Consider the following 22026-nt stretch of genomic DNA (forward strand, 5'->3'; position numbering starts at 1 on the left):
TAGTTTTAACTATGAACTCTAGTCTAATGATTGCATGTTGCACTCATAATGTTCTCAGTTGGGAAAAATAACTCCCTGCCATCAAGAATTTTAAAATATGAGAATATTTGGTTGTTAGCATGCATAGAGAACACTAGAGACACTTGGTGAGTAAAAGCAAGAGATCCTAAGTATCCTGAAATGTGTGGGACAGTCTTGCCTGATGAGGAATTGCTCTTCTTCAAATATAAAGAGCATATCCCATTGCAGACACTGCACTGAACATCAGTCGGTATGAATTCTTAATACTTTATGACCATGAGATAAATTTACAAAATTTTTGTTTCATTAGAATTAAATTGATTTCTCTTAATAATGACCACCTTTTATGTTTCTTGACTATTTTCATTGTGAATTGTAAACTTTTATATATATATCCATATATCAATTGAAATTTTCTGCCTGCTTTTAACTTATTGTATATTTACATAGCAATCCTTTTGCACATTTACAAATATAATCTTTATATTTGTGTTGTGTCCTTTAACTCCCTTAATAGTGTGATCATTTAACATCCTTATTTGTCTCAGAAACATAGGTATGTTTGTATGTTTGGGCAAGTGACTATCCTCAATATATCATAAGGGGGAAGTAAAGACTTACAAGAATACAATGCTGTGGAGATACTGTGAAATGAGTGGACTTGAGAGGCTAAATCATTCATCTAGGAACATTTTGCTAAAGTTTGAGTGGTTTTATTCTAGGGCAAGTTTTCTCAGCATTGGTACTACTGATGTGTTTTGGCAAGATCATTATTTTTTGAGGTGACTGTCCTATGCATTGTAGGATAACAGCATTCCTGGCCTCCCCACAATGGCTGCCAGGGTGTATAATCTCCCACTTATGGAGGAACACAATTTCTGTAGAAAGCACACTTCCAATGCTATTTTTGAAAAGATCAATGGAGATTTTTAGTGAGAAAGTGCAAGTAAATGTTATCCAAGAGGTAATTCTGTAGCTATCTTGAATATCTGGTTTGTTTATATATGCATGCATGGACATATTGATTTTTTTGTATTATGAAAAGTGCCATTTAGTGTCTGGTGCCAAGTTTGCTCTTTCTGTGCAATAATTTTCTCTAATTATCGCTACATCTTTAATAAGTCATTTTATATAAAGCTGTGTTGGTGTGGGTGGTATATGAAATTAAAGTACAGGACACAAAAGGAATGATTACAAATTATTCTTTTGCAAAATCCGGCAAGTTAATAGCAGTATTGTTGAGGAGGATGGTAGTTCTAGGCTTCCCAGTACAGACAAACAACAGAGCATGCAAGTATTTGTCTAAGGTGATTCATAAAGGAGAACATATTTTGGAGAAACAGCTATGAAATATGCAGGTATGAGACAGATATTCTCAAATTTGCCAAACAGAAATAATTGTCTAAATGAGAGAGCTCTGATAACTGGTTTACATAGTCAAAATGCTACATAAATATGACCATACATCCCCAAAGTCGTAGCCATTGTCATACTCTTAAACTTTTTTTTTTTTTTTACTAATTCCACAGGAAAACGATAATTGCAATCTAATTAACAGTGCTGCTAATAGATCTTGTCTGTCCTAATTCTGACAGAGATGTGTGAACAAGGGAGTTCATTACACACAGACGTTAACGCATAATACAAATTCTCAGATTACAGAGCTTGAGTATCTTGGATGTCGCTAGGTCTATCACATTCTTTTAAAGGTAAGCTCAGCAGAGGGAAAATGACTAAGATTACGTAGCTTATTATCCCTTCTAGCTCTAGTATTATTTTTTCCTATGGAGAGTAGAAAAAGTCTTCCTTCTCTTACATTAATTTCTTATTAATTGAAACCTATGAAAAAATAAAATCAGGTGTGTTAATCTTTTGTTTAGACACAACTATAACTTAACTATTATGTGTTTCTTGTTAAAAAAAATCATTTTAATGAGAAAATCATACCTGTTCTATAGGAATATCTGTAAAAATGTAAAATATCATCCATGATTTTTTTTTACATGTGAAAATATTTCTGTCTGACAATCTGCAGAATGGGAGACAACTTTTGCAATCTATACATATGACAGAGGTCTAATATCGAAATCTACAAGGAACTTAAACAAATTTACAGGAAAAAAAAACATTAAAAAGTGGGTAAAGGAAATGAACAGACGCTTCTCAAAAGAAGAGATTTGTGTAGCCAACAAACATGGAAAAAAGTTCAACATCACTGATCATTAGAGACATGCAAATCAAAACAATGACATACCATCTCAGACCAGTCAGAATGGTGACTATTAAAAATTCAAGAAACAGGCCCGGGCGCGGTGGCTCAAGCCTGTAATCCCAGCACTTTGGGAGGTCGAGACGGGCGGATCACGAGGTCAGAAGATCGAGACAATCCTGGCTAACACGGTGAAACCCCTTCTCTACTAAAAAAAATACAAAAAACTAGTGGGGCGAGGTGGTGGGCGCCTGTAGTCCCAGCTACTCCGGAGGCTGAGGCAGGAGAATGACGTGAACCCGGGAGGTGGAGCTTGCAGTGAGCCGAGATGGCGCCACTACAGTCCAGCCTGGGCGACAGAGCGAGACTCTGCCTCAAAAAAAAAACAAAAAACAAAAAAAATTTAAGAAACAACAGATGCTGGTGAGGCTGTGGAGAAATAGGAACTTTCTTCACTATTGATGAGAATGTAAATTAGTTCAACCATTGTGGAAGACAGAGTAACAATTCCTCAAAGACTTAGAACCAGAAATGCCATTTGGCCCAGCAATCCCGTTATTGGGTATAAAGGAATGAAAATCATTCTATTATAAAGATACTGGCATGTGTATGTTCATTTCAGCACTATTCACAATAGCAAAGACATGGAATCAACCCAAATGCCCATCAATGATACACAGGATAAAGAAAATGTGGTACCTATATACCATGGAGTACTATGCAGCCATAAAAAGGAATGGGATCATGTCCTTTGCAGGGACATGGATGGAGCTGGAAGCCATCATCCTCAGCAAAATAACAGGAACAGGAAACTAAACAAAACACCTCACGTTCTCATAAGTGGGCGGTGAACAATGAGAACACATGGACACAGGAAGGGGAACAACAACACAGGCCTTGGCCTGTTGGGGACATGGGGAAAGGGAGAGCATCAGGTTAAGTAGTTAATGCATGCAGGGCTTAATACTTAGGTGAAGAGTTAATGGGTACAGCAAAACACGATGGCACACGTTTATCTATGTGACAAACCTGCACGTTCTGCACATGTATCCCGGAATTTAAAATTAAATTAAATTTTAAAAAGAAAAGACAAAAACATTCAGTCTGAAAACCCTCACAAAACTTTCTCTCTGATGACACAAATCAGAGATGAAAGGCAAACATTTTGATACGAAAAATAAAAACAGTCACATATCTAAATAAATATAGGGTTCTCTGGCTGAAAAAAAGTTGTGATTCATCTGAAGAGAATTATTTCATAGCATCATATATACCAGATATTTAGGGGATTTAGGTAATAGCACAATTAATGTGAGTTCAAAATGCATTATGGTCACCAGTGGGAGTAGGTTTAAAGGAGAATAAAAAGAATGAGTACAGATGTGAACATTGGATCCCATAATGAACACATAAAGGTTTTAGGAGTGTTTCCCTTACATTAGAGAAAACATTGTAGGCATCTTCATTTAAATGGCTGCCATGTGTCTGTCCCTGACAATAATATATTCAAATGTTCCTCAAATGATTTATGTCATGTTCTCAAGTGTGACTCTTAAGGCTGTGCTGTATGTCTGCAATAGTTACCATGGCCTTTGTAGAATTTGGATTCCAAAGGTACAGACTGTGAACTGGGTGAGTAAGGAATGAAATTGGCAGAAGGATGGTGAATTGAGACTTTTGATCCTTGATCTTATATTCCTGAATTGAAATATCTATGTGTATGTGTGTGTGTGTATGTATAATATATATTATAATTTTATTATATATTCTATATAATAGATCTACACACAGACATGTATATTCACAATGCTTTTTAAAATTTTTATTTAAAGAAAAGATTAAAATTTTAAGGCTTAAAGGAACTTTTCTTGACTACAACTTCCTCCTACCAGAACTGAGAATAGAATGCTGTTTCTTGGATTCAGACATTTTCCTTTCGACCTGTGGCAAGCCTAATAAAATAGTGCCAGAATTGTCAACATTAACCACGTGTATAGATGCTTTATTTTTGTAACATTTCTGCATGAGGAGCCTTAACCTGCTATTTCTTAGGCTTTATCTCCTATGGGTGGCATTCAAGAAACTGACCCGGTCTCTAATGATAGCAGTAGATCCCATTTCTGTCTTCACTTGAGATGATGTACCTTTGACAATAAGGGTCAGCAAAGTACCTTGAAAAAAATATTTACTCAACAGCAAGATGACTGGGAGTTGTTCTGTTGTGTTACAAGTGCTGGTAAATAAATCATGAGGAATAATTTTTAAATACAGAAGGGTGTGGCTGTAGCTAGTAATGCTGATGAAAATCAGAAAGGGAATCCAAGAGGGTCCCAATAGTGTTAGACTTTTTAAACAGTAAAAGCTGTGTAGGAATCCTTCTGTGAACCATAAAAATAATAAACGCTGAGCCCATTGGAACATAATCTCAATCAGCAAGATGCCACTGCTTTCCAGATTTCCTCACAGGGCCCTGCTAATTCCATGCCAAAACTGGCAGTGGATTTCTTCCTTCTAATCTCCCCTAATGCCTTATTCGATTATTGTCACTGCTCTCCGACCATGCACTGTCCCTTCAGACTCTCATTTCCCAACTGAGTCAGTCAGAGGAGGCTGGGTGTCTGCAGGACATAATCTAAGACCACAAACCACCTTGTTCCACGTGAGAAGAAGGAAACAAGAAAGAAGGGAGTCAGGGGAATCCTGCAAATTTTTTGGCAACCTCTTTATCTGTTGGATTACTGACTTGAGGCAAACAAGGAATAGAGACATGAAGGGTTTGAAAGATTTCTCCAGTTGATTGGCAAAGCAGAGCTGGCTAGTAGGGAGGACGACGCTAGGAGGAGGGTGAATTGTGCATTTCAGTGCACTGCAGGATGGCGTCGCCTCTGCCCTGGCTGTGCATTATTCTGTGGTGAGTAAGATTCTTTTTCCTGAGTTTTCTTTTTATCTCAGAGGAAAGGAAAAGTGTACATCCATTGGGTGACTCCTATATCGAATCATGAAAGAGGCCAGAAGTGGTGTAGAATGTATTTGTAACAGGGTGGAATAGAGTAGATAAAACATGTTCTCTGAGTCTGGGACTAAGGGTCATTGACTCTCTACTCACAGGCTAGAAAGTGCCCTAGGGAAACTCGAAGATGAAGGCAACTTCTACTCAGAAAACGTCAGTCGGATCCTGGACAACTTGCTTGAAGGCTATGACAATCGGCTGCGGCCGGGATTTGGAGGTAAGAAGCTGCATCTTTGCTACACAAACACCTGTAGTCTCCTTCCTCCGTTTCTGCCCCTTGAAGACCCAGAAGAGTCAGAAACGAGGTAGAGGGAAGGGGCAGGGGCAGGGGCACGGGAGAGAGACCATGTGTATGTTCCCATCCAGTCTCTGCCTCATCCACCATTAGTAGCCTTGTTCAAGTTATTTGAACTCTCTAAGCCTCATATCCTGAATTGTTGTGTGGGTATATGATCAATGTTTGCCTCATAGAGTTGTATGAGTGCAAAATGAGATTGTTCATGTAAAACAGTTTTCTTAGCATTTTCCCATTAAAGCCATCAATATACATTAATTGCTATCATTTTCATTAGAACAAATCTAGCTTCTTTCATTCCTTAATGTTCTCCCAATTGACTGGAATACATTCAAAATAAGGCCACTGACATGAGTTTTCAGAGTTGAGAGACTGAAGGATCTACTGGAATGCAATAGGATGCATTGCAGATACTAGCTATGATAAGGGGTTTGGCAGTAGAATGCTGAGATCAATCCCTTTAACATCAGTAGTGATAATTGTTTCATCCCTCTGGGCTAATTTCAGGTGCTGTCACTGAAGTCAAAACAGACATTTATGTGACCAGTTTTGGGCCCGTGTCAGATGTGGAGATGGTGAGTGAGTTCTAAGTGAGTTGGGTATTTTCATTTCGGGGAGGATAGTGGAGTCCCAAAACTAATGATAATGGGCATGGCCGCCAAGCTTGGCTCCAGATTCATGACACAGTATGTGTATTCATGCTGGGAGGGCATGACCATTAGAGCAGATTCCTGGCTTAATCTTCACATTTCACTAAGGGCTTGAACATTTTAAGCTGAGGGACTTTTTAAAATTATGTCCTCTCTTCCATCCGCATACTATGCACTAATTCTTCCCTCCAAAGAGAAGAGTTTTTTCCCCTTCTTTGTGAAGCTCTAGCAAAGTTATTGGAGGAGGAAAAAAAAAACCACACAGATCCTATTCCACATAAAAGTTTATTGAGTATGTCTATGAAACCTAAAACATAATTGTCTTTTGTGGAAACATCATTATCAGTATGTTTTATTAAAACAGTAAAGAGGTCATTTGGAAAGGCTAATGCTCTCCACCTTTTACGTTGAGGGTGGACCAGTAGGTGTTCTGGGGACTCTGTTCCAGGTACAGATGGCTGTAGCATTCGTAAGAGGGTATTTATAGTAAGACGCAATGAAAACTTGAACTCATCTTTTAGAACAAAGTGTATCCTGGTATTCTTGTACGGTTCTCAGGTGGCATTTCTCTCTAAAACTGAAATGTAAATACGAATGCTGAAGTAAACATAACTGTCTTTAAAGAGGTTCATCATTAGGTTTTATTAGGGAAATGTAATTCTAAAGAAACAGTTATTGGAGACTTTTTCATTTCCTGCTTTTTTAAGTTGGCAAGAAAAGACGATGTATAGGAAGAATAAAGGAAGGAGTAAAGGAAGAAGAGAAAGGAATATGGAGGAAAAGAAGGAAGAAATAACATAAGAAAGAAAGGGAAAGTGGGAGAAAGGGTTTTATTCAAGAGATAAATATCTTACTATAAAAGGAGAAAGAGTCAGCATTATTCAGAATCCTGGATTATTTTAGTATCATATTTTCCATTCGTGTTCTAAGCCACTCCAAGTATAAACAACCACAACAATTTGCCATTGTGTTGTTGAAGTCTGGGTATTCTTAATATTCTATCTTACGCTTGTGTCTGTTTTTACAGTTTATTTGTACAATAGATCCCTATTACATCCTGGGTCATTATTGGATGGGCATATTGCTTGTCAAATTATATTTTTAAAATGTAATCACTATTTGTCACAATAAGTTTCATAAAGGAATTTATATAGTAGGCAAAGCAATTATTGGCAATACTTTGATGTAATTGCAAGTTGTTATTTGTTATTGACTTTTGCAATAGCTCTTATTATAATTATTAAACATTTCAATGTTATTCATAAAAGCCACAAATTAACTCATAATTTTGATTATGCATACTTAAATGATACTCTCTTTAGAATAATCATGGTAACACTTGTTTTTATGTTCCCTGAGAACAATATAAAATAATTTTGATGTGCAGCTATAGTGTGTTTATCAAGTAAGGTTTATCTATGTGTGGAATTTTACTGAATGTTACTCTGATGCTCTGAGGTCCGTTTGAGGGTGAACGAGGTACAAAGGGTAATAGTTAGACTAACCGACGGTATAAAGGCCAGCCAGCACAAAGGCAAAACTAAATATTTCCATAATCTATTTTCTAGATTAAGGAGGACATATTGATAGATGGAAATATGGATGACTGGATAGATAAAGAGGAAGAATATTAAGGAAAGTCAAGGTGGAGGAGGGAGGTGTAAACATCACAGCACTATCTTTTATAACAATACAAACTTTAAGTTTGAGAACAATAATAATTACTCGCTAAAATTATAATTTTGTGAGAATTATTGCCATAAAAATTTGCTTTATTGCTTAAGTTTAGAGATTGGATGTATAGGCTAGTGAATAAACTATTCTTAGCGAACTGTCTTTCCAGCCTGCGCGAATATTTTATTTTCTCTTAGGAGTATACGATGGATGTTTTTTTCCGCCAGACTTGGACAGATGAGAGGCTGAAGTTTGGGGGGCCAACTGAGATTCTGAGTTTGAATAACTTGATGGTCAGTAAAATCTGGACGCCTGACACTTTTTTCAGAAATGGTAAAAAGTCAATTGCACACAACATGACAACTCCCAATAAACTCTTCAGAATAATGCAGAATGGAACCATTTTATACACCATGAGGTGAGGTTTCTCCAATTCTATTTCCCCCGCCTAAATGATATGTCCATAATACTAACTCAGAAACACTGATTTCAATGTTCCTAGGCTTACCATCAATGCTGATTGTCCCATGAGGCTGGTTAACTTTCCTATGGATGGGCATGCTTGTCCACTCAAGTTTGGGAGCTGTAAGTTATAACAGGCTTCTGAGAGTCAAATAATACATCCAAAATATGTAATTACTTGGTTTTAGCTGATACTGGAAATCAAGGAAGAAATGTAATCATGACACTATCAGTGTGGTTCTAGGAATATACTTAATCATTCTGTCAATCTCATAAATTGAGGGTTTAGTCATCAAGATTAAAGAAAACATTTAATACAATTTATGTTTGTATTTCCTTTTTTATAGACAATGTGCACTTTGAAGGAAAAAAAGACAACTCATCAAATTCACTGCTATATTTAATTTGTTTCAAATATGTAGATGCTTATCCCAAAAGTGAAATCATATATACATGGAAAAAAGGACCACTTTACTCAGTTGAAGTCCCAGAAGAATCTTCAAGCCTTCTCCAGTATGATCTGATTGGACAAACAGTATCTAGTGAGACAATTAAATCTAACACAGGTAAGAATTTGACCAAAGGATGGAAATAATTCCGCAAGATGACTCCAGTGCACATTTTCAAAACATCTTCTTTTTCCTTTGCCTTAGCCATTCTCAGCTAAGCATGCTGTTTTGAAGTGATGAGTAGCTTTCCTTAAAGTTGATTTTGCAACCAGGTGCATGTAAAGATTTGTGTGGTCTTGGAATAAGTAGTTTTTTATGTATATGATATAAAGAACCCTACTGAAAACAATGAGCTGATGTGTCTCTTTGCTCTGTCATCTGCTGATCAAGTAGCTTTCTCGTATACTGAAATGTACCTTTGCTTGTTTTCTTCCAGGCAATGTTAATTTAAAAACTGTCAAGATTTATATTCAACTGCATTGTTTTTGCAGACTGTCAGCAGTAATAATACTGATGTATGTGTCTTCCAACAGGTGAATACGTTATAATGACAGTTTACTTCCACTTGCAAAGGAAGATGGGCTACTTCATGATACAGATATACACTCCTTGCATTATGACAGTCATTCTTTCCCAGGTGTCTTTCTGGATTAATAAGGAGTCCGTCCCAGCAAGAACTGTTTTTGGTATGTCTCACATTTTGTACTTCACGTACGTTCATCTTCAACCTTTCATTGCTTGTGTATTTTGAGTAAATATTCACACCGGTGCACTTTTTCAATCCACAAAGAAAGTAGGTTCCTGTTTTATGCAGACATATGTATCATGCAAAATCACTGTCATTATATCACAAGTTGTGTGGTGAATCAACAAAACATTTGTCTCAGCGAGAATTATGACTGGTTTCCTATGACTTTCATGTGTCCTATTTGCAGTGCTTTATCTTGATTTTCTTTGTCATAACTGAAGAAAAGCAGAAAGGTAAAAACTGCATGTAAATCCATGAAAGCAAAAGATTAAGATATTGAACACAGGAATACATAAGTTGTATACCCCTTTTATTAGGTTGAACCATATATAATTGTCATCTCATTAATTTTTTATGATTCAACCTGCATATTTAGTTGCACTTATATATAGAATCACTACTAACAGTGATAAAACAAAATTAAATAATAAGAAAAGGAGCTTTAACTGGAAACATCAGTGACAAACTCCAATGTTTTTCCTGGGTTTAATGATTATAAATTTAGTAGTCTGAAGATAGACTTGAATTAAATAGAAATCATAAATCTTGATTTTTTAAATGTACTATGTTAAAATAGATCTTTTTGAAAATTACTAAAGAATACCAACATAATGATGTCGACCATCAATATTATACATCTCCTAATTGTATAAATTCCCCAGGTCATAGTTCAAGAAGGAAAACTGCCAGCAAGTGAGTGATAAATTTTATCTTCTAATGAGTGAATATTATACCTTAAAATCAAGCTAGAAATAGAATCAAATTAGGTAACCTAATTTTATGCTAATATTTATACCATATTTATTTATTAACTGTTATTTAATATGTTAGTTGGTAAAACTGATCTGAAATTCAAGTTTTTTTTCTTTTTCTTTCTTTCTTTTTTTTTTTTTTTTTTTTTGAGACGGAGTCTCGCTCTGTCACCCAGGCTGGAGTGCAGTGGTCCGATCTCGCTCACTGCAAGCTCCGCCTCCCGGGTTCACGCCATTCTCCTGCCTCAGCCTCCCGAGTAGCTGTGACTACAGGCACCCGCCAGCACGCCTGGTTAATTTTTTGTATTTTTAGTAGAGACAGGGTTTCGCCGTATTGGTCAGGATGGTCTCAATCTCCTGACCTCGTGATCCGCCCGCCTCGGCCTCCCAAAGTGCTGGGATTACAGGCGTGAGCTACCTCGCCCGGTCTCAAGTTTTTTTTTCTTAAGCGGTAATAATTTGTTACAAGTTCTCTCAAGCCCTAAACAACTAGAAGTATTTACGACTTAAATTTTACAATAAACTAGTTCAATTCAGCAAACTCAACATTTTTTGAGCAATTATAATGTATAAGTCACTTCACTAAATATTGAAAGATACAGAAATGATAGTACTTATGATAATAATTATGAACAATTATAATACAAAATATATTCGAAATATTAAAAAATTACTTTGCCTTGGTAGAGTGTTTTATCTTCTCTACTGACACATTCTCATTTGATTTTGCCATAGGATTCCCAGTACTAATATTACATTTCCTTTTCTTTTTTATTTTAGGGATCACCACTGTTTTAACTATGACCACTTTGAGCATTAGTGCCCGGCACTCTTTGCCAAAAGTGTCATATGCCACTGCCATGGATTGGTTCATAGCTGTTTGCTTTGCTTTCGTCTTCTCTGCTCTTATCGAGTTCGCAGCCGTCAACTACTTTACCAATCTTCAGACACAGAAGGCCAAAAGGAAGGCACAGATTGCAGCCCCACCTACAGTGACAATATCAAAAGCTACTGAACCTTTGGAAGCTGAGATTGTTTTGGTAATTGTTTTTTTTTTCTACCGTTACCTACTGTAGGAAAAAGCAGCCTAAATAGTGTTAAGAAACAACTAAGTGTCCAAAAGTAGTGTGAGTTGAGCACAGTTTATATAACTGTACTTTCAAGAGCAAGGCCAGTTTCTGTTCCAACTTCACAGAGAAAAGCTAAGGAACAATCCTTCATTTATCTTTGCTCTAAACTTTGGGCATTCTTCTTTCATCATGCTCACTTATGCTGGCAGATTCCAGGCTCTCAGAGGAGACTAGAAAATTCTAAGCCTTTAGATGTTTCTGTTGAACAGAATCACTTATACCAACTAGGGGGAAAAAAGTAAAAGAAAAAATGTTTTTTCTAATGAGGTTTCAGAGTCTGCAGGAAAGAAACAGGGACTTCTATGGAATGGACAATTTTTGTTATAAATCTGCTTGCTGCTTTATTTCAAGAGGGCAAGGCATCTGTGAATAATGAATAATAGATTCTCTGAATGTTGAATCATAACCCAAGAATTTGATTCATATTAAAACATTTTCATATTCGCATTTGTATATTAAATATATGTATATCAATGAGCTTATATTCAGTGGCTTATATTCAGTGGGAAATAGTTATAAATTTATGTTAAATTTGCTGTGGCTAAGCTCTGGTACCCAGAGGTTTTTGAATAAGAAACAAATGGTAACATTAATATTTTAAGGACCATTAATATGCCCCCAGATTTCAATTTTGCATAAAAGTAAATTATAACAACAATTAAGCTGCACATTCTTATTTTAGTGGATAATAAAACTGATTGACAGGGATACATTTTTATTTTAATACAAATCTTAAAGAGTAGCTCTAAGAACAGGAATATTGTGCTCTGTGAATTCAAGTAAGGCAGATACTTTGAACTGAAATTTTTTTACAACTGATCAATTCTAGTAAGCACTTTCATATCTGAAAATGATGTGCAGCCCAGTAATCCTCAGTTTAACTTTATGATGAAAGTTTTAAAGCTATTTGTTTTTTACTTTTCAGAATCTGAGGCACTTGTTGACTAAAAAGGTGATCATTTTCTTATTGAAATGTTTGTCTTTGATAAACTAAGAAACTTATTTGAGAATTTATATTTTCTCCAAGAAATGAGAGGCCATCCCCATAATATGTAGAAATATATAATTTAAGGATTTGTTTTTATTAGCCCTCATTTAAAAAATAAAGATAAAAGAAAAAAAATTCCATTCGGTGATCCAGTTTAATTACCTTGTTTCACAAGTGGAAAACACAGTCTAGAAGAGGGAAAATATAAGTTTCTAGTTGGTAGAAAATCTAGGAATTGATTTAAAAACTTTCTATAAGCCGAGTGCAGTGGCTCACACCTGTCATCCCAGCATTTTGGGAGGCTGAGGTGGGAGGATCACTTGAAGTCAGAAGTTAAAAATCAGAATGGACAACATAGCAGGCTGACTCCCATATCTGTAAAAAATTAAAAAAATTACTCAGTGGTGGTGGCATATGCTTGCAGTTCTAGCAACCAGGAAACTGAGGCAAGAAGATGGCTAGAATGCAGGATTTTGAAGTTACAGTGAGCCGTGATCACGCCACTAAACTCCATCCTGGGCGACACATTTAGATCCTGTCTCTGTAATAATAATAATAATAATAATAATAATAATCAGAAGAAGAAGAACCTCTGAAATCCACAACATTACAGAGGCTGAGGCCACCCTCCCCAATAATTCCTTAAAAACTGAAATATATGAGAGTGCATACCACAGGATAAAACATTTTAAGAATATAGTTGAGTCCCAAAATTCTTCCTTTGACTTAATAATATATTCTTCATATATATGTAGTTTGAAAGGTCACCAAATATATATTTTTTTACAAAATATCCTAGTCTACAGACTTGTTTCACCATGTTAAAACCATTTTTTGTCATGATAAATTCCAAATGTTTCTGAGAATTTTTTCATGTTTGTAGAAATAAGTGATTCTGTTACAAGATATCTGTATTCATATAAGTATGTAATCTATATATTGTCCATAGGTCATATACATATTAATACATATCTATAAATGAAAAAAGTGCTTATCAGAATTCAGCTTACCAGTTTCTTATTTGTGTAATGTAGTAAAAGTAAGAAACAGAAAAAAAATGGATTGATTTTGAATATGCTCATAGGTCAGATATTGAAATAAAAAGAAAGACCAATATTTTTGCTTTACCTTTTTTGAAACATGCAGTACTGAGAAGAGGATGATTTCAAATCCTTGGAGAAAACATAATCACCCCCTCAGGCTATTATTTTAAAGGTGTAAGTTATTAATTTAAGATGGAATTTAAGATCTCAGGTTTTGATATAAACTGCCTCCCGTAAACCTAAAATAGTAACATATAATGAGTAGGTCCTCTGGGAAGCTAGATTTTTTAAAATGGCATATAAATAATCTCCAAGTACCTTTTTCCTGCAGGTAACATTTATTTTTTCTTATGAAAAGTTATATTTCTGAACCTGGTTTTACTTAAAATATTTTAAAGCAATACATAGGAAAATTTTAATTCTAAAAGGCTGAAGTATAAAAATAAACATAAAAACAAAATGACCAAATCAAACAATGTAAACCTTGAAGGTATCAAAACTAAATATAGGTGATTACATAGGACATTTGTTCATGTCAAACTTTGGCAAGTTGTCTTATATGATGTAGAGGAACAAACATAAATTACACACTTACAATTTATACTACACAATGGTATATTTTGATTGCAAGACATTTTCTTCCAAATACCATGACATTTAAAAATACCTATTCAGTTGTAATCAAAACAACATTATTCGAGTAAGTTTGACATTGAAATAGCACACTAATGTGGTAAAGTTGAAGTGAAATTAAGTGCTTGGATATTTCATGTGATTCTATGTTGTATATTTTAGTATGTTCATTGCTTTTCACAGGAAACTACTTACAGTGAATGTGGGTAAAAGTTTATTCATTTTATCACTTTGATTCTGACCTTAAAACATAATAATAATGGAGAAACTCAAGAATTTAAAATCTAGATCTCAAACCCAAAAGGACACCTTAAAGCTAAATCTTCAGAAATGCTCTGTAGACTAGGACACCTTAAAGCTAAATCTTCAGAAATGCTCTGTAGACTATCTTTCTGTTTTTAAGACATATGGAATTAGATATTTTATTTTTTATTAACTATTTCTGGAAAAGAAATTGTCAACAGTGTTTATCCCACTTATATGTGATTTTTTTCTTAATGTTTTTATCTGGTATGCTACCTTAACATTAGAGAGTTATTTATATCTTCATGAGTTTCAGAGCCTATTAACATGTCTGGAGTATACCTGTACCTATATTGTGTGTAAGATCAACTTTGGTCCTTGATTTCTTTTGGCATAGTTTGCTAGTTTTCTTGTTATTTTAGAGGTCTATGCCCTCATCACTACGTTCCTGACAGTCAATCACTCACCCATCCCCTCTGCAATCCTTTGAGCAGTGTCATTACTCTCAATGTAGCTTCTCTTCTTTACATGGGTGTGATGCCTTTTGTAAATTATGTAACACAAAATTGACCAAAATTTCATTGGTCAGGACAATTAGTATATTTATGTTGATTGTATTATGTATTCATTTCTTTTTTTTCTTTTCATCTGACACCTATTTATTGACTACTTAGGCATTCATTGAATTATTCATACCATATATATTTGATAAGTGCCTTTATGTGCCAGGCCTTTTGTAGAGTGTTGAGGATATATTAGTGAGTGATATTGGAGGGCCTCTTCCCTCATGGAGTTTCTTGTACAGCAGGAAGTGAGAGAGAGCAATGAGCCTTAATAATACCTTGGAATAAAGCCTGTCGTTAGAGATGTATAGTGAGCTGCAGAAGAGCCATGCAAAAGTGTCTTACTCAGTCTGGAGGGGTATTCGTTTTTAGCAGAGTGATGTCGAAGCTAAGAACAGAGAAGAAATTAGCCTGCCTGTGTGCTGGAAGCTCTAAGCCAGTTGCTACAAACTTGGGCATAGAGAGGACAATAAGGTATATACTCTTCCTGTGCTCCTTTTTAAGGTAGTAGGGTGCACTGGGCCATTACCATGCTGCTTTTATCTGTGTAGAGAGATGTGAAGAATCGAATACTGAAAGGTTTACCTTTTCTACTCCAAATATTGCACAAATAAACAGAGTCTTGCTCTGTCGCCCAGGCTGGAGCAGAGTTTTTTTGAGTACTGTCATTACTCCCTACAATTAAGGACTGAATTAAGACCATTAAAGACTCTATGTACCAGAAAGATCACAGTGCCCTTCTTGGTTGTGCCATTGTATGATTTATGGGGCAGGCAGGATGGATTAGATGAGGGTTGTAAGTGGTTAGTCCCTTCCCCATACCTTCTATCAAATCCCCACCCAATACTTCATTATGAATCCTCCAAACATTCTGATATGTTTTCTAGACATGTTCCCTAGTACCATGAATCAACTATTCAATATATTGCTGCCAATAAGCTGCGTGTCTGTAGAAATTCTGGAGTCGTGTCTGTTTTCAACTCTACCAGCTGAACACAAACACAGGAAAACCCAACAGAGTTCTAATTTTCCCCATAATGATTAATATGATGACTTTTGCAAACTATCAATACTAAGTGTTTTCAAAAAATATTTTCTCTTATTTGTGTTGTCCCTCTTTGCTTTTTCTAAAAACAAATGCTTGGTTTATCCCTTAGTAAGGCAGTCCTGGTTAGAGTATCTTTTTAAATGGTGGGAGCAATAGGTTACCTCTCAGACCTACTGAGACTCATTGAATTACATATAAAAATTTGTCTAAATACTTCCTAAAACACTTTTTCCCTCTATTACATAGTTGATGGTCATAAAGTCCAGTTTGACTTAAAGTACCTTTGCAATATGGCATTACTTGAAACAAAGCAGTGCTCTATAAATACCTAAAGCAGGATGGCACTCAGCAGCAGGGGAGCCCTGCAAAAATTCAAAACCACAGGCGTTCCACTCAAAACAGTGACAGCCTCAAGCTGAGCCCTCATCTGGACTCTGACAAAAGCCTATTTTACCATCAACTGAAGCTGCTATGCTTACAATAGAGCAGGCAGGACTGATGCAAACCTGTAGCTTAAACGGCTCACAAAATTGGCTTTCTTTTCATTTCAGAAATTCAGCATGTTCCTTCTAAACTAATGTCCAATCCACTTGTGCTGTCAATTGCCAGTTATTTAGCAACTGATTATCCAGATGCAGGGTAGCCAGGCCTCTTGCATTTCCCTTAGCCTATCATATTTGCTGCCTGTTAGAAATTCCCCCAATCACTCCTGGGCAGTGGGACACTTGTGAATCTAAGCCAGTGATTTCCCATGGGGAACTATTTCCCCCCAAAGATATTTGGCAGTGTCTGGAGATACAACTTGAGGTGGAGGTGGCTAATGGTATCATGTTGGTAGAGGCCAGGGATGCCGCTCCACATCCCAAGACACAGAGGAGGGTCCTCCATAACAAAGAGTGATTGGCCCCAAAAGGTCAGTAGTTCTGAGCTTGAGACACTGTGCCCAAAACGCTAAAGTTGATAGGAAGTATAGCATAATAATTGTTGAGAGTGTGGTCTGTGGCATCAGAGGGAAATTGAATTCAGATCCTGCCACTCATTACCTTTGTGAGCTTCCTGCTTAAGCCTCCATTTGCTCTTCTATCAAATGAAGATAATATGACATTGTGGATTTTTTGAAGAAATTCATGAAATAATATTTGAAAATTGCCTTGTAATGCTAGTCAACAATAAGTATTTAGAACTGGTGCTTATAATGTAATATAAAACCATATTGAAATACAATGTAACATAATCATAGAACTTTTCACCCTTCTCTTTGCCTACCTCCTCCAACAAATCTTGGGAAATGTTTAGATTTTTTTCATTTGTTGATTCAGCATTTGTTTATTAAACAAATACCGTGTTTTAAATATTTGCTAGACACTGTGGAATGCTCATACATATGAATAATGTGTCTTCCACCATTGAGGAGATTCCATGCTAGGAAAGGAGATAAGGCACAACAAAAATAATTATACCTACAAGAAAGAAAATAATAATATCTACAAGAGTCATAATAACTAGGCAGAAAAATGCATAAAGGCTGGAGTAATCAGTGATGGTAGGTGTTAATGAGTTTGATATCAAAAGATGTATGGGAAAGATAAAAATGGGTGACAGGCGGATGTTATTTCAGACAAAGAAGAAATAAAGATATGTGAGTGGTGAGAATGAGAAGCAGACGTATTTTGAAAATGATTTAAAAAATAGATATAGCTAAGATTCCTGAGCAAAACATATATGTACATATGTATACATGTGTATATATACACATATATATGTTTGTGTATATATCTTTATATCAGGCATTTTTCTTAAATTCTTAAAAATATAGGAAAAAATGTATGTGTTAAGTAATATTTGTCCTTGCCTTCACAGATAGAAACTTGAAGCTTAGAGAGAATTAGAGTCTATGGCACTTAGGAGGTGTTTCAATCATATTGCACGCAATTAGTAGCTATGAGACTGTAATCTAGGGATTTCTGACTCTCCTTGTTCTCTTAACTCCTAGGAAACCCTCCACAAAGATTGTTTGGGGAAGTAGATGAGGACAAGGGGAATGCTAATGTAGGAAACCTTTAATTTCAATATAATTTAATTTTAATTTTTTAATTTAAGTAAAATTACAGTATCCATTTTACTACAAATTTTTCATGGTGTTTGGTTCTGAATGGTACTTCTGACCTCTGGACCATGATTATTTGGGAATCCCCATTAAGTCTTTTATGACACTGTGACAATGCACAGATTCACAAATAACTGCCCCCACACATCTCTAAAAAATGGGAAGAATAAGCAAGACTTTACAGTTTTATGGTAATTAATGTTTTATAGTCACTGCTTTATTCCAATGAACTAGGCATGTCTTCCCTCTTTCTACCTAAAATAGAAAAACATGTTTCAGACAGATAATGCATGCTGTTAAAAGTCAAAATGAGTGTAGAAAGAAAATCTGCTCTGAAGGCTGGCTTCTTTCTACTCTATCATGATTCTTAGAAATGTTTGCTAGAGGAAAGTATTTTAGTGTTCCATATGTGGGAGGAGGATGGCTCTTTTTGGAGGATGAAACAGTGACACCTTTTGCTCTTTCAGGTAAAGAATATTTTAATACTATATTTAATAGGTGAAAATTTAGAGTCTGAGAAATATGATAGAAAATTCTTGAAAAATGGTTCTGTGTTCTCTAGGAGAGGCAGCATGCACTGAGACAGTTACTCTGCTTCTATCCCCACACAGCCTGATGATTCTGGACACAGTAGTCCTCAGCTATCATCTATTTTTTTTTTTTTTAAGATGGAGTCTTGATCTGTCCCCAGGCTGGAGCGCAGTGGCGCCATTTTGGCTCACTGCAATCTCTGCCTTCCAGGTTCAAGTGATTCTCCTGCCTCAGCCTCCTGAGTAACTGGGATTACAGGCACCCGCCACCAAACCGGCTAATTTTTTGTATTTCTGAGATGAGGTTTCACCATGTTGGCCAGGCTGGTCTTGAACTCCTGACCTTCTGATCCACCCACCTCGGCCTACCAAAGCCGGGATTACAAGAGTCAGCTACTACGTCTGGCCCATCTGTTTTTAATAGAAAGTTTCCCTCATCTCCTCTTCAAGAGCAGCATACTAGCCCTCCTAATATTTTAAACTCTCTTCTACCTCTAAGACCTATGACTAATTTAATTCTGTACCACAGAATTAAGTACCACAGTTCTGGGCCAATAGATAAGAAAGATAGCCCTTGGTTGGAATTTACTGTGGTTCTTTTCAAATCAAATCTTGACTACACCATTTGTTTTTGCTCTTGTTAAAGAAACAGATTTCTCCATGGCCCCTAAAAACAGTGAACCTAAGCTCTCTATGAGAACTATTATTATTTAGATACCCAGTAAGTTTCATGGCAAACCAAATAACAAAATCAAGAAGGGAATATAGAAAAGAAGTTTTGGAGGTTGTTGTCCCTGTAGTCCAAATGTCACCACATCGGCGGGTCATTTTGGTCCTGTGGTTCAACCAGCAAAGGGGAGGCAGCTGTCTTATCCTGTTGCCGCAGTGTTGCTGGCTAAAGCCACGGGAGTTTGCCCACGTGGGTCACATACCCTGCCAGGCAGCAAAGTGGTGATTTTGCTGCCAGTGAGGAAACAAGGCCATTTTACAAGATCAGGGGTAATGCACAGCAAGTGTTTGAAGGCAGAGGCCCAGCAAGGACAAGCTAGTCACAAGAGGGTGATCGTTACAGGATGTAGACAAGAAAAGATAGGAATCAGAGGAGGGCCCCCTAGACACCAACAGCATGAAAGCCATCTAAATCAAACAGAATCAGAGTCTCTGAACTAAGCCCAATACTTTAGAATAAAGATGAGAAAAATGTTGGAATGAAACAGGCACTGAAACTGACCAGTGGAGTTTATTGCTAGCGCTGCTGCCATCATGGACGAAGCATTTCCCCTATCTGGACCCTAACCTCACTTGCCAGTTACTGTGTTAAACATCGCATTCAAGACTGTAGTTGATTGTCTTATGATTTCAGTGAAACAGGAGGTTTAGTGATAGAAAGAAGCATATAACAAATCTGAGTTCAGTAAATGAATCATTTTTAGTGACTGAGGATAGAGAAAGACCAGTTAGAAAGTTCTGAATGGGAAGTAAAAAGTGTACAATATAGAAATTCTGAGCTAAGAGGCAGGCATATTTCAAGGTATGAACAGTCATCCTACTCAATTTAAGGATATTTATTCTTTGTCACTGGCCTTTGGCATACATAGGCTAATTTTATTTATTTTTTAAATCTTAGCTGATTCAAGCTTATGACTGTGCAAAGATGAGAATGTAGGCTGGGAATGTGTATAGAAGAATGGTTTTAATAAACCAGGCTGTAATTTTTTTGTACTAATTGTCTACATATTCCAAATTGGAATTCACCCCTCCTCCCAAAACACGCCATTGCCCAAACCCATTGCCCTACAGACTACTGCACAACCAGGGGTGGCTATGCCTCTGCAACCTGGCTCGTCCCTCCCTAAGGATACAATGCTTACCATAGTTATATGACATGAAATATGCTTTGTGTTATTTGCTGATGTATTGAGTAATAGAATGTCAGATGGAAGCAAGTAAATTATTTTACAATGTATTTTAAGCCTTACTTGGAAAAGTAACACCATCAAATACTATTAAGAAGTCATTGATGTTTGACCTTACATAGAAAGTAAATCGTCAATAAATAGTTGTCAATGGTGAAAGAATGAATAAATAAGCAATTAAGCAATATCTATTCTTTCATTTGGGCTTAATATTTGTCTTTTTTCCACAGCATCCTGACTCCAAATATCATCTGAAGAAAAGAATCACTTCTCTGTCCTTGCCAATAGTTTCATCTTCTGAGGCCAGTAAAGTGCTCACTAGAGCGCCCATTCTACAATCAACACCTGTCACGCCCCCACCACTCTCTCCAGCCTTTGGAGGCACCAGTAAAATAGACCAGTATTCTCGAATTCTCTTTCCAGTTGCATTTGCAGGATTCAACCTTGTATACTGGATAGTTTATCTTTCCAAAGATACAATGGAAATGAGTAGCAGTGCTGAATAGCTTGCAGCCAGGACAACCTGAATTCTCTAAGTTCTTGTTTCCTGTTTCCTATATTTTCTTAAAAAATAGTATTGAGACTTGTGTAGATGCTTTTCAGAACACGAAATCAAATTGGAAATCTGTAACGCAGCTTCAGTAAGCATGTGTGGGCAAAAAAGCAATAATCCTACTCCTCGAAATAGAAAGTTGAAGGTTGCTGAAAAATATGACTTTTCTTATGTCAGAAAAAAATTTTATGAGGATAAAATGGGTTCAAGATGAATCTGTCAACCTTTGTCTTTCATTGTTCAATATTTTTAATCGTCACTGTGAATAACATTTACCACAAGGCAGATAAAATAAGAAATGCTGACACTTCCAAAGGTTGCCTTAAAATATGTTTATTTTGGCTTAGTTCCCAAGAGAGCAAAATATAAATACAGTCTAAATTTTTATCAGTAGGTTAATACCAGCATGTTGGAGGCCTTTATGCTAGTAAAATGGCTTTCAGTGGCATTGTAAAGCCTATGTTGAGCTTGGCCATTTGTTTTTAACCTCGCTGTGCTCTTTTACCTCAATAAAATGTGGTGTTTGTATACATATAAATTATACATAGCTCATAAATTATGTATGCATATGTACATAGCTGTAGTTGGACTAAAATTCAGTGTATTTTATCCTACCAAATTCTCCTTTTAAAATAATACACTTACTATAATTCTATGATGTTGTAGAAAAAAGTAGTCATTATAAGGAAGCCTTATATATTATGACTATGGTTATCTCTTGTGTTTTCCACATTTCTAATTATAACACTAAATAAAACAACAATTAACATGGTTCTCTGGATCTGTTTCATGCACCTAGAGAGACTTTCTTTAGGTGCGGAGAAGCGAAGTGGTTACCTCTACCCCAATGTTATTGCCCCTGATGAGAGGTAGGAGACAACCAGGCTCAGTTACGTAGTGCTGATAAAAGATTTGAATTTATATTCAAATAGTTCATCTTTCCTCTTTTCCTGCTCAGTCAATCCCATTCCTTCCTGATGCTTCGCTCTAACAGTATTTCTC

The 22026-nt window shown here is 36.2% G+C and overlaps 1 protein-coding gene across 2 annotated transcripts; it reads left to right on the forward strand.

Annotated features, from left to right (window-relative positions):
- The first annotated feature begins 4669 nt into the window (after positions 1-4669).
- GABRA6 (gamma-aminobutyric acid type A receptor alpha6 subunit) lies at positions 4670-21796 on the forward strand. 2 transcript variants are annotated; one of them, XM_003900470.4, is made up of 9 exons: positions 4670-5141; positions 5339-5457; positions 6043-6110; positions 8057-8277; positions 8362-8444; positions 8744-8887; positions 9304-9456; positions 11051-11310; positions 20702-21796. In XM_003900470.4, exons 1-9 carry the CDS (start codon positions 5104-5106, stop codon positions 20975-20977), a joined length of 1362 nt encoding a protein of 453 aa, XP_003900519.1. In that variant the 5' UTR covers positions 4670-5103; the 3' UTR covers positions 20978-21796. The 2 variants fall into 2 exon arrangements, with proteins under 2 accessions (XP_003900519.1, XP_009207789.1); XM_009209525.2 differs by having other exon boundaries at positions 8087-8277.
- The last annotated feature ends 230 nt before the right edge of the window (positions 21797-22026 follow it).

The sequence above is a fragment of the Papio anubis genome, chromosome 5 (genome assembly GCF_008728515.1).
Source record: "Papio anubis isolate 15944 chromosome 5, Panubis1.0, whole genome shotgun sequence".
Lineage (NCBI taxonomy): Eukaryota > Metazoa > Chordata > Mammalia > Primates > Cercopithecidae > Papio > Papio anubis.

Coding starts and splice junctions, on each gene's coding strand:
- GABRA6 (XM_003900470.4), top strand. CDS start 5,104: ATGGCGTCGCCTCTGCCCTGGCTGTGCATTATTCTGTG. Junction 6,111..8,056: donor CCGTGTCAGATGTGGAGATG/GTGAGTGAGTTC, acceptor ATTTTCTCTTAG/GAGTATACGATGGATGTTTT. Junction 8,888..9,303: donor GACAATTAAATCTAACACAG/GTAAGAATTTGA, acceptor GTCTTCCAACAG/GTGAATACGTTATAATGACA.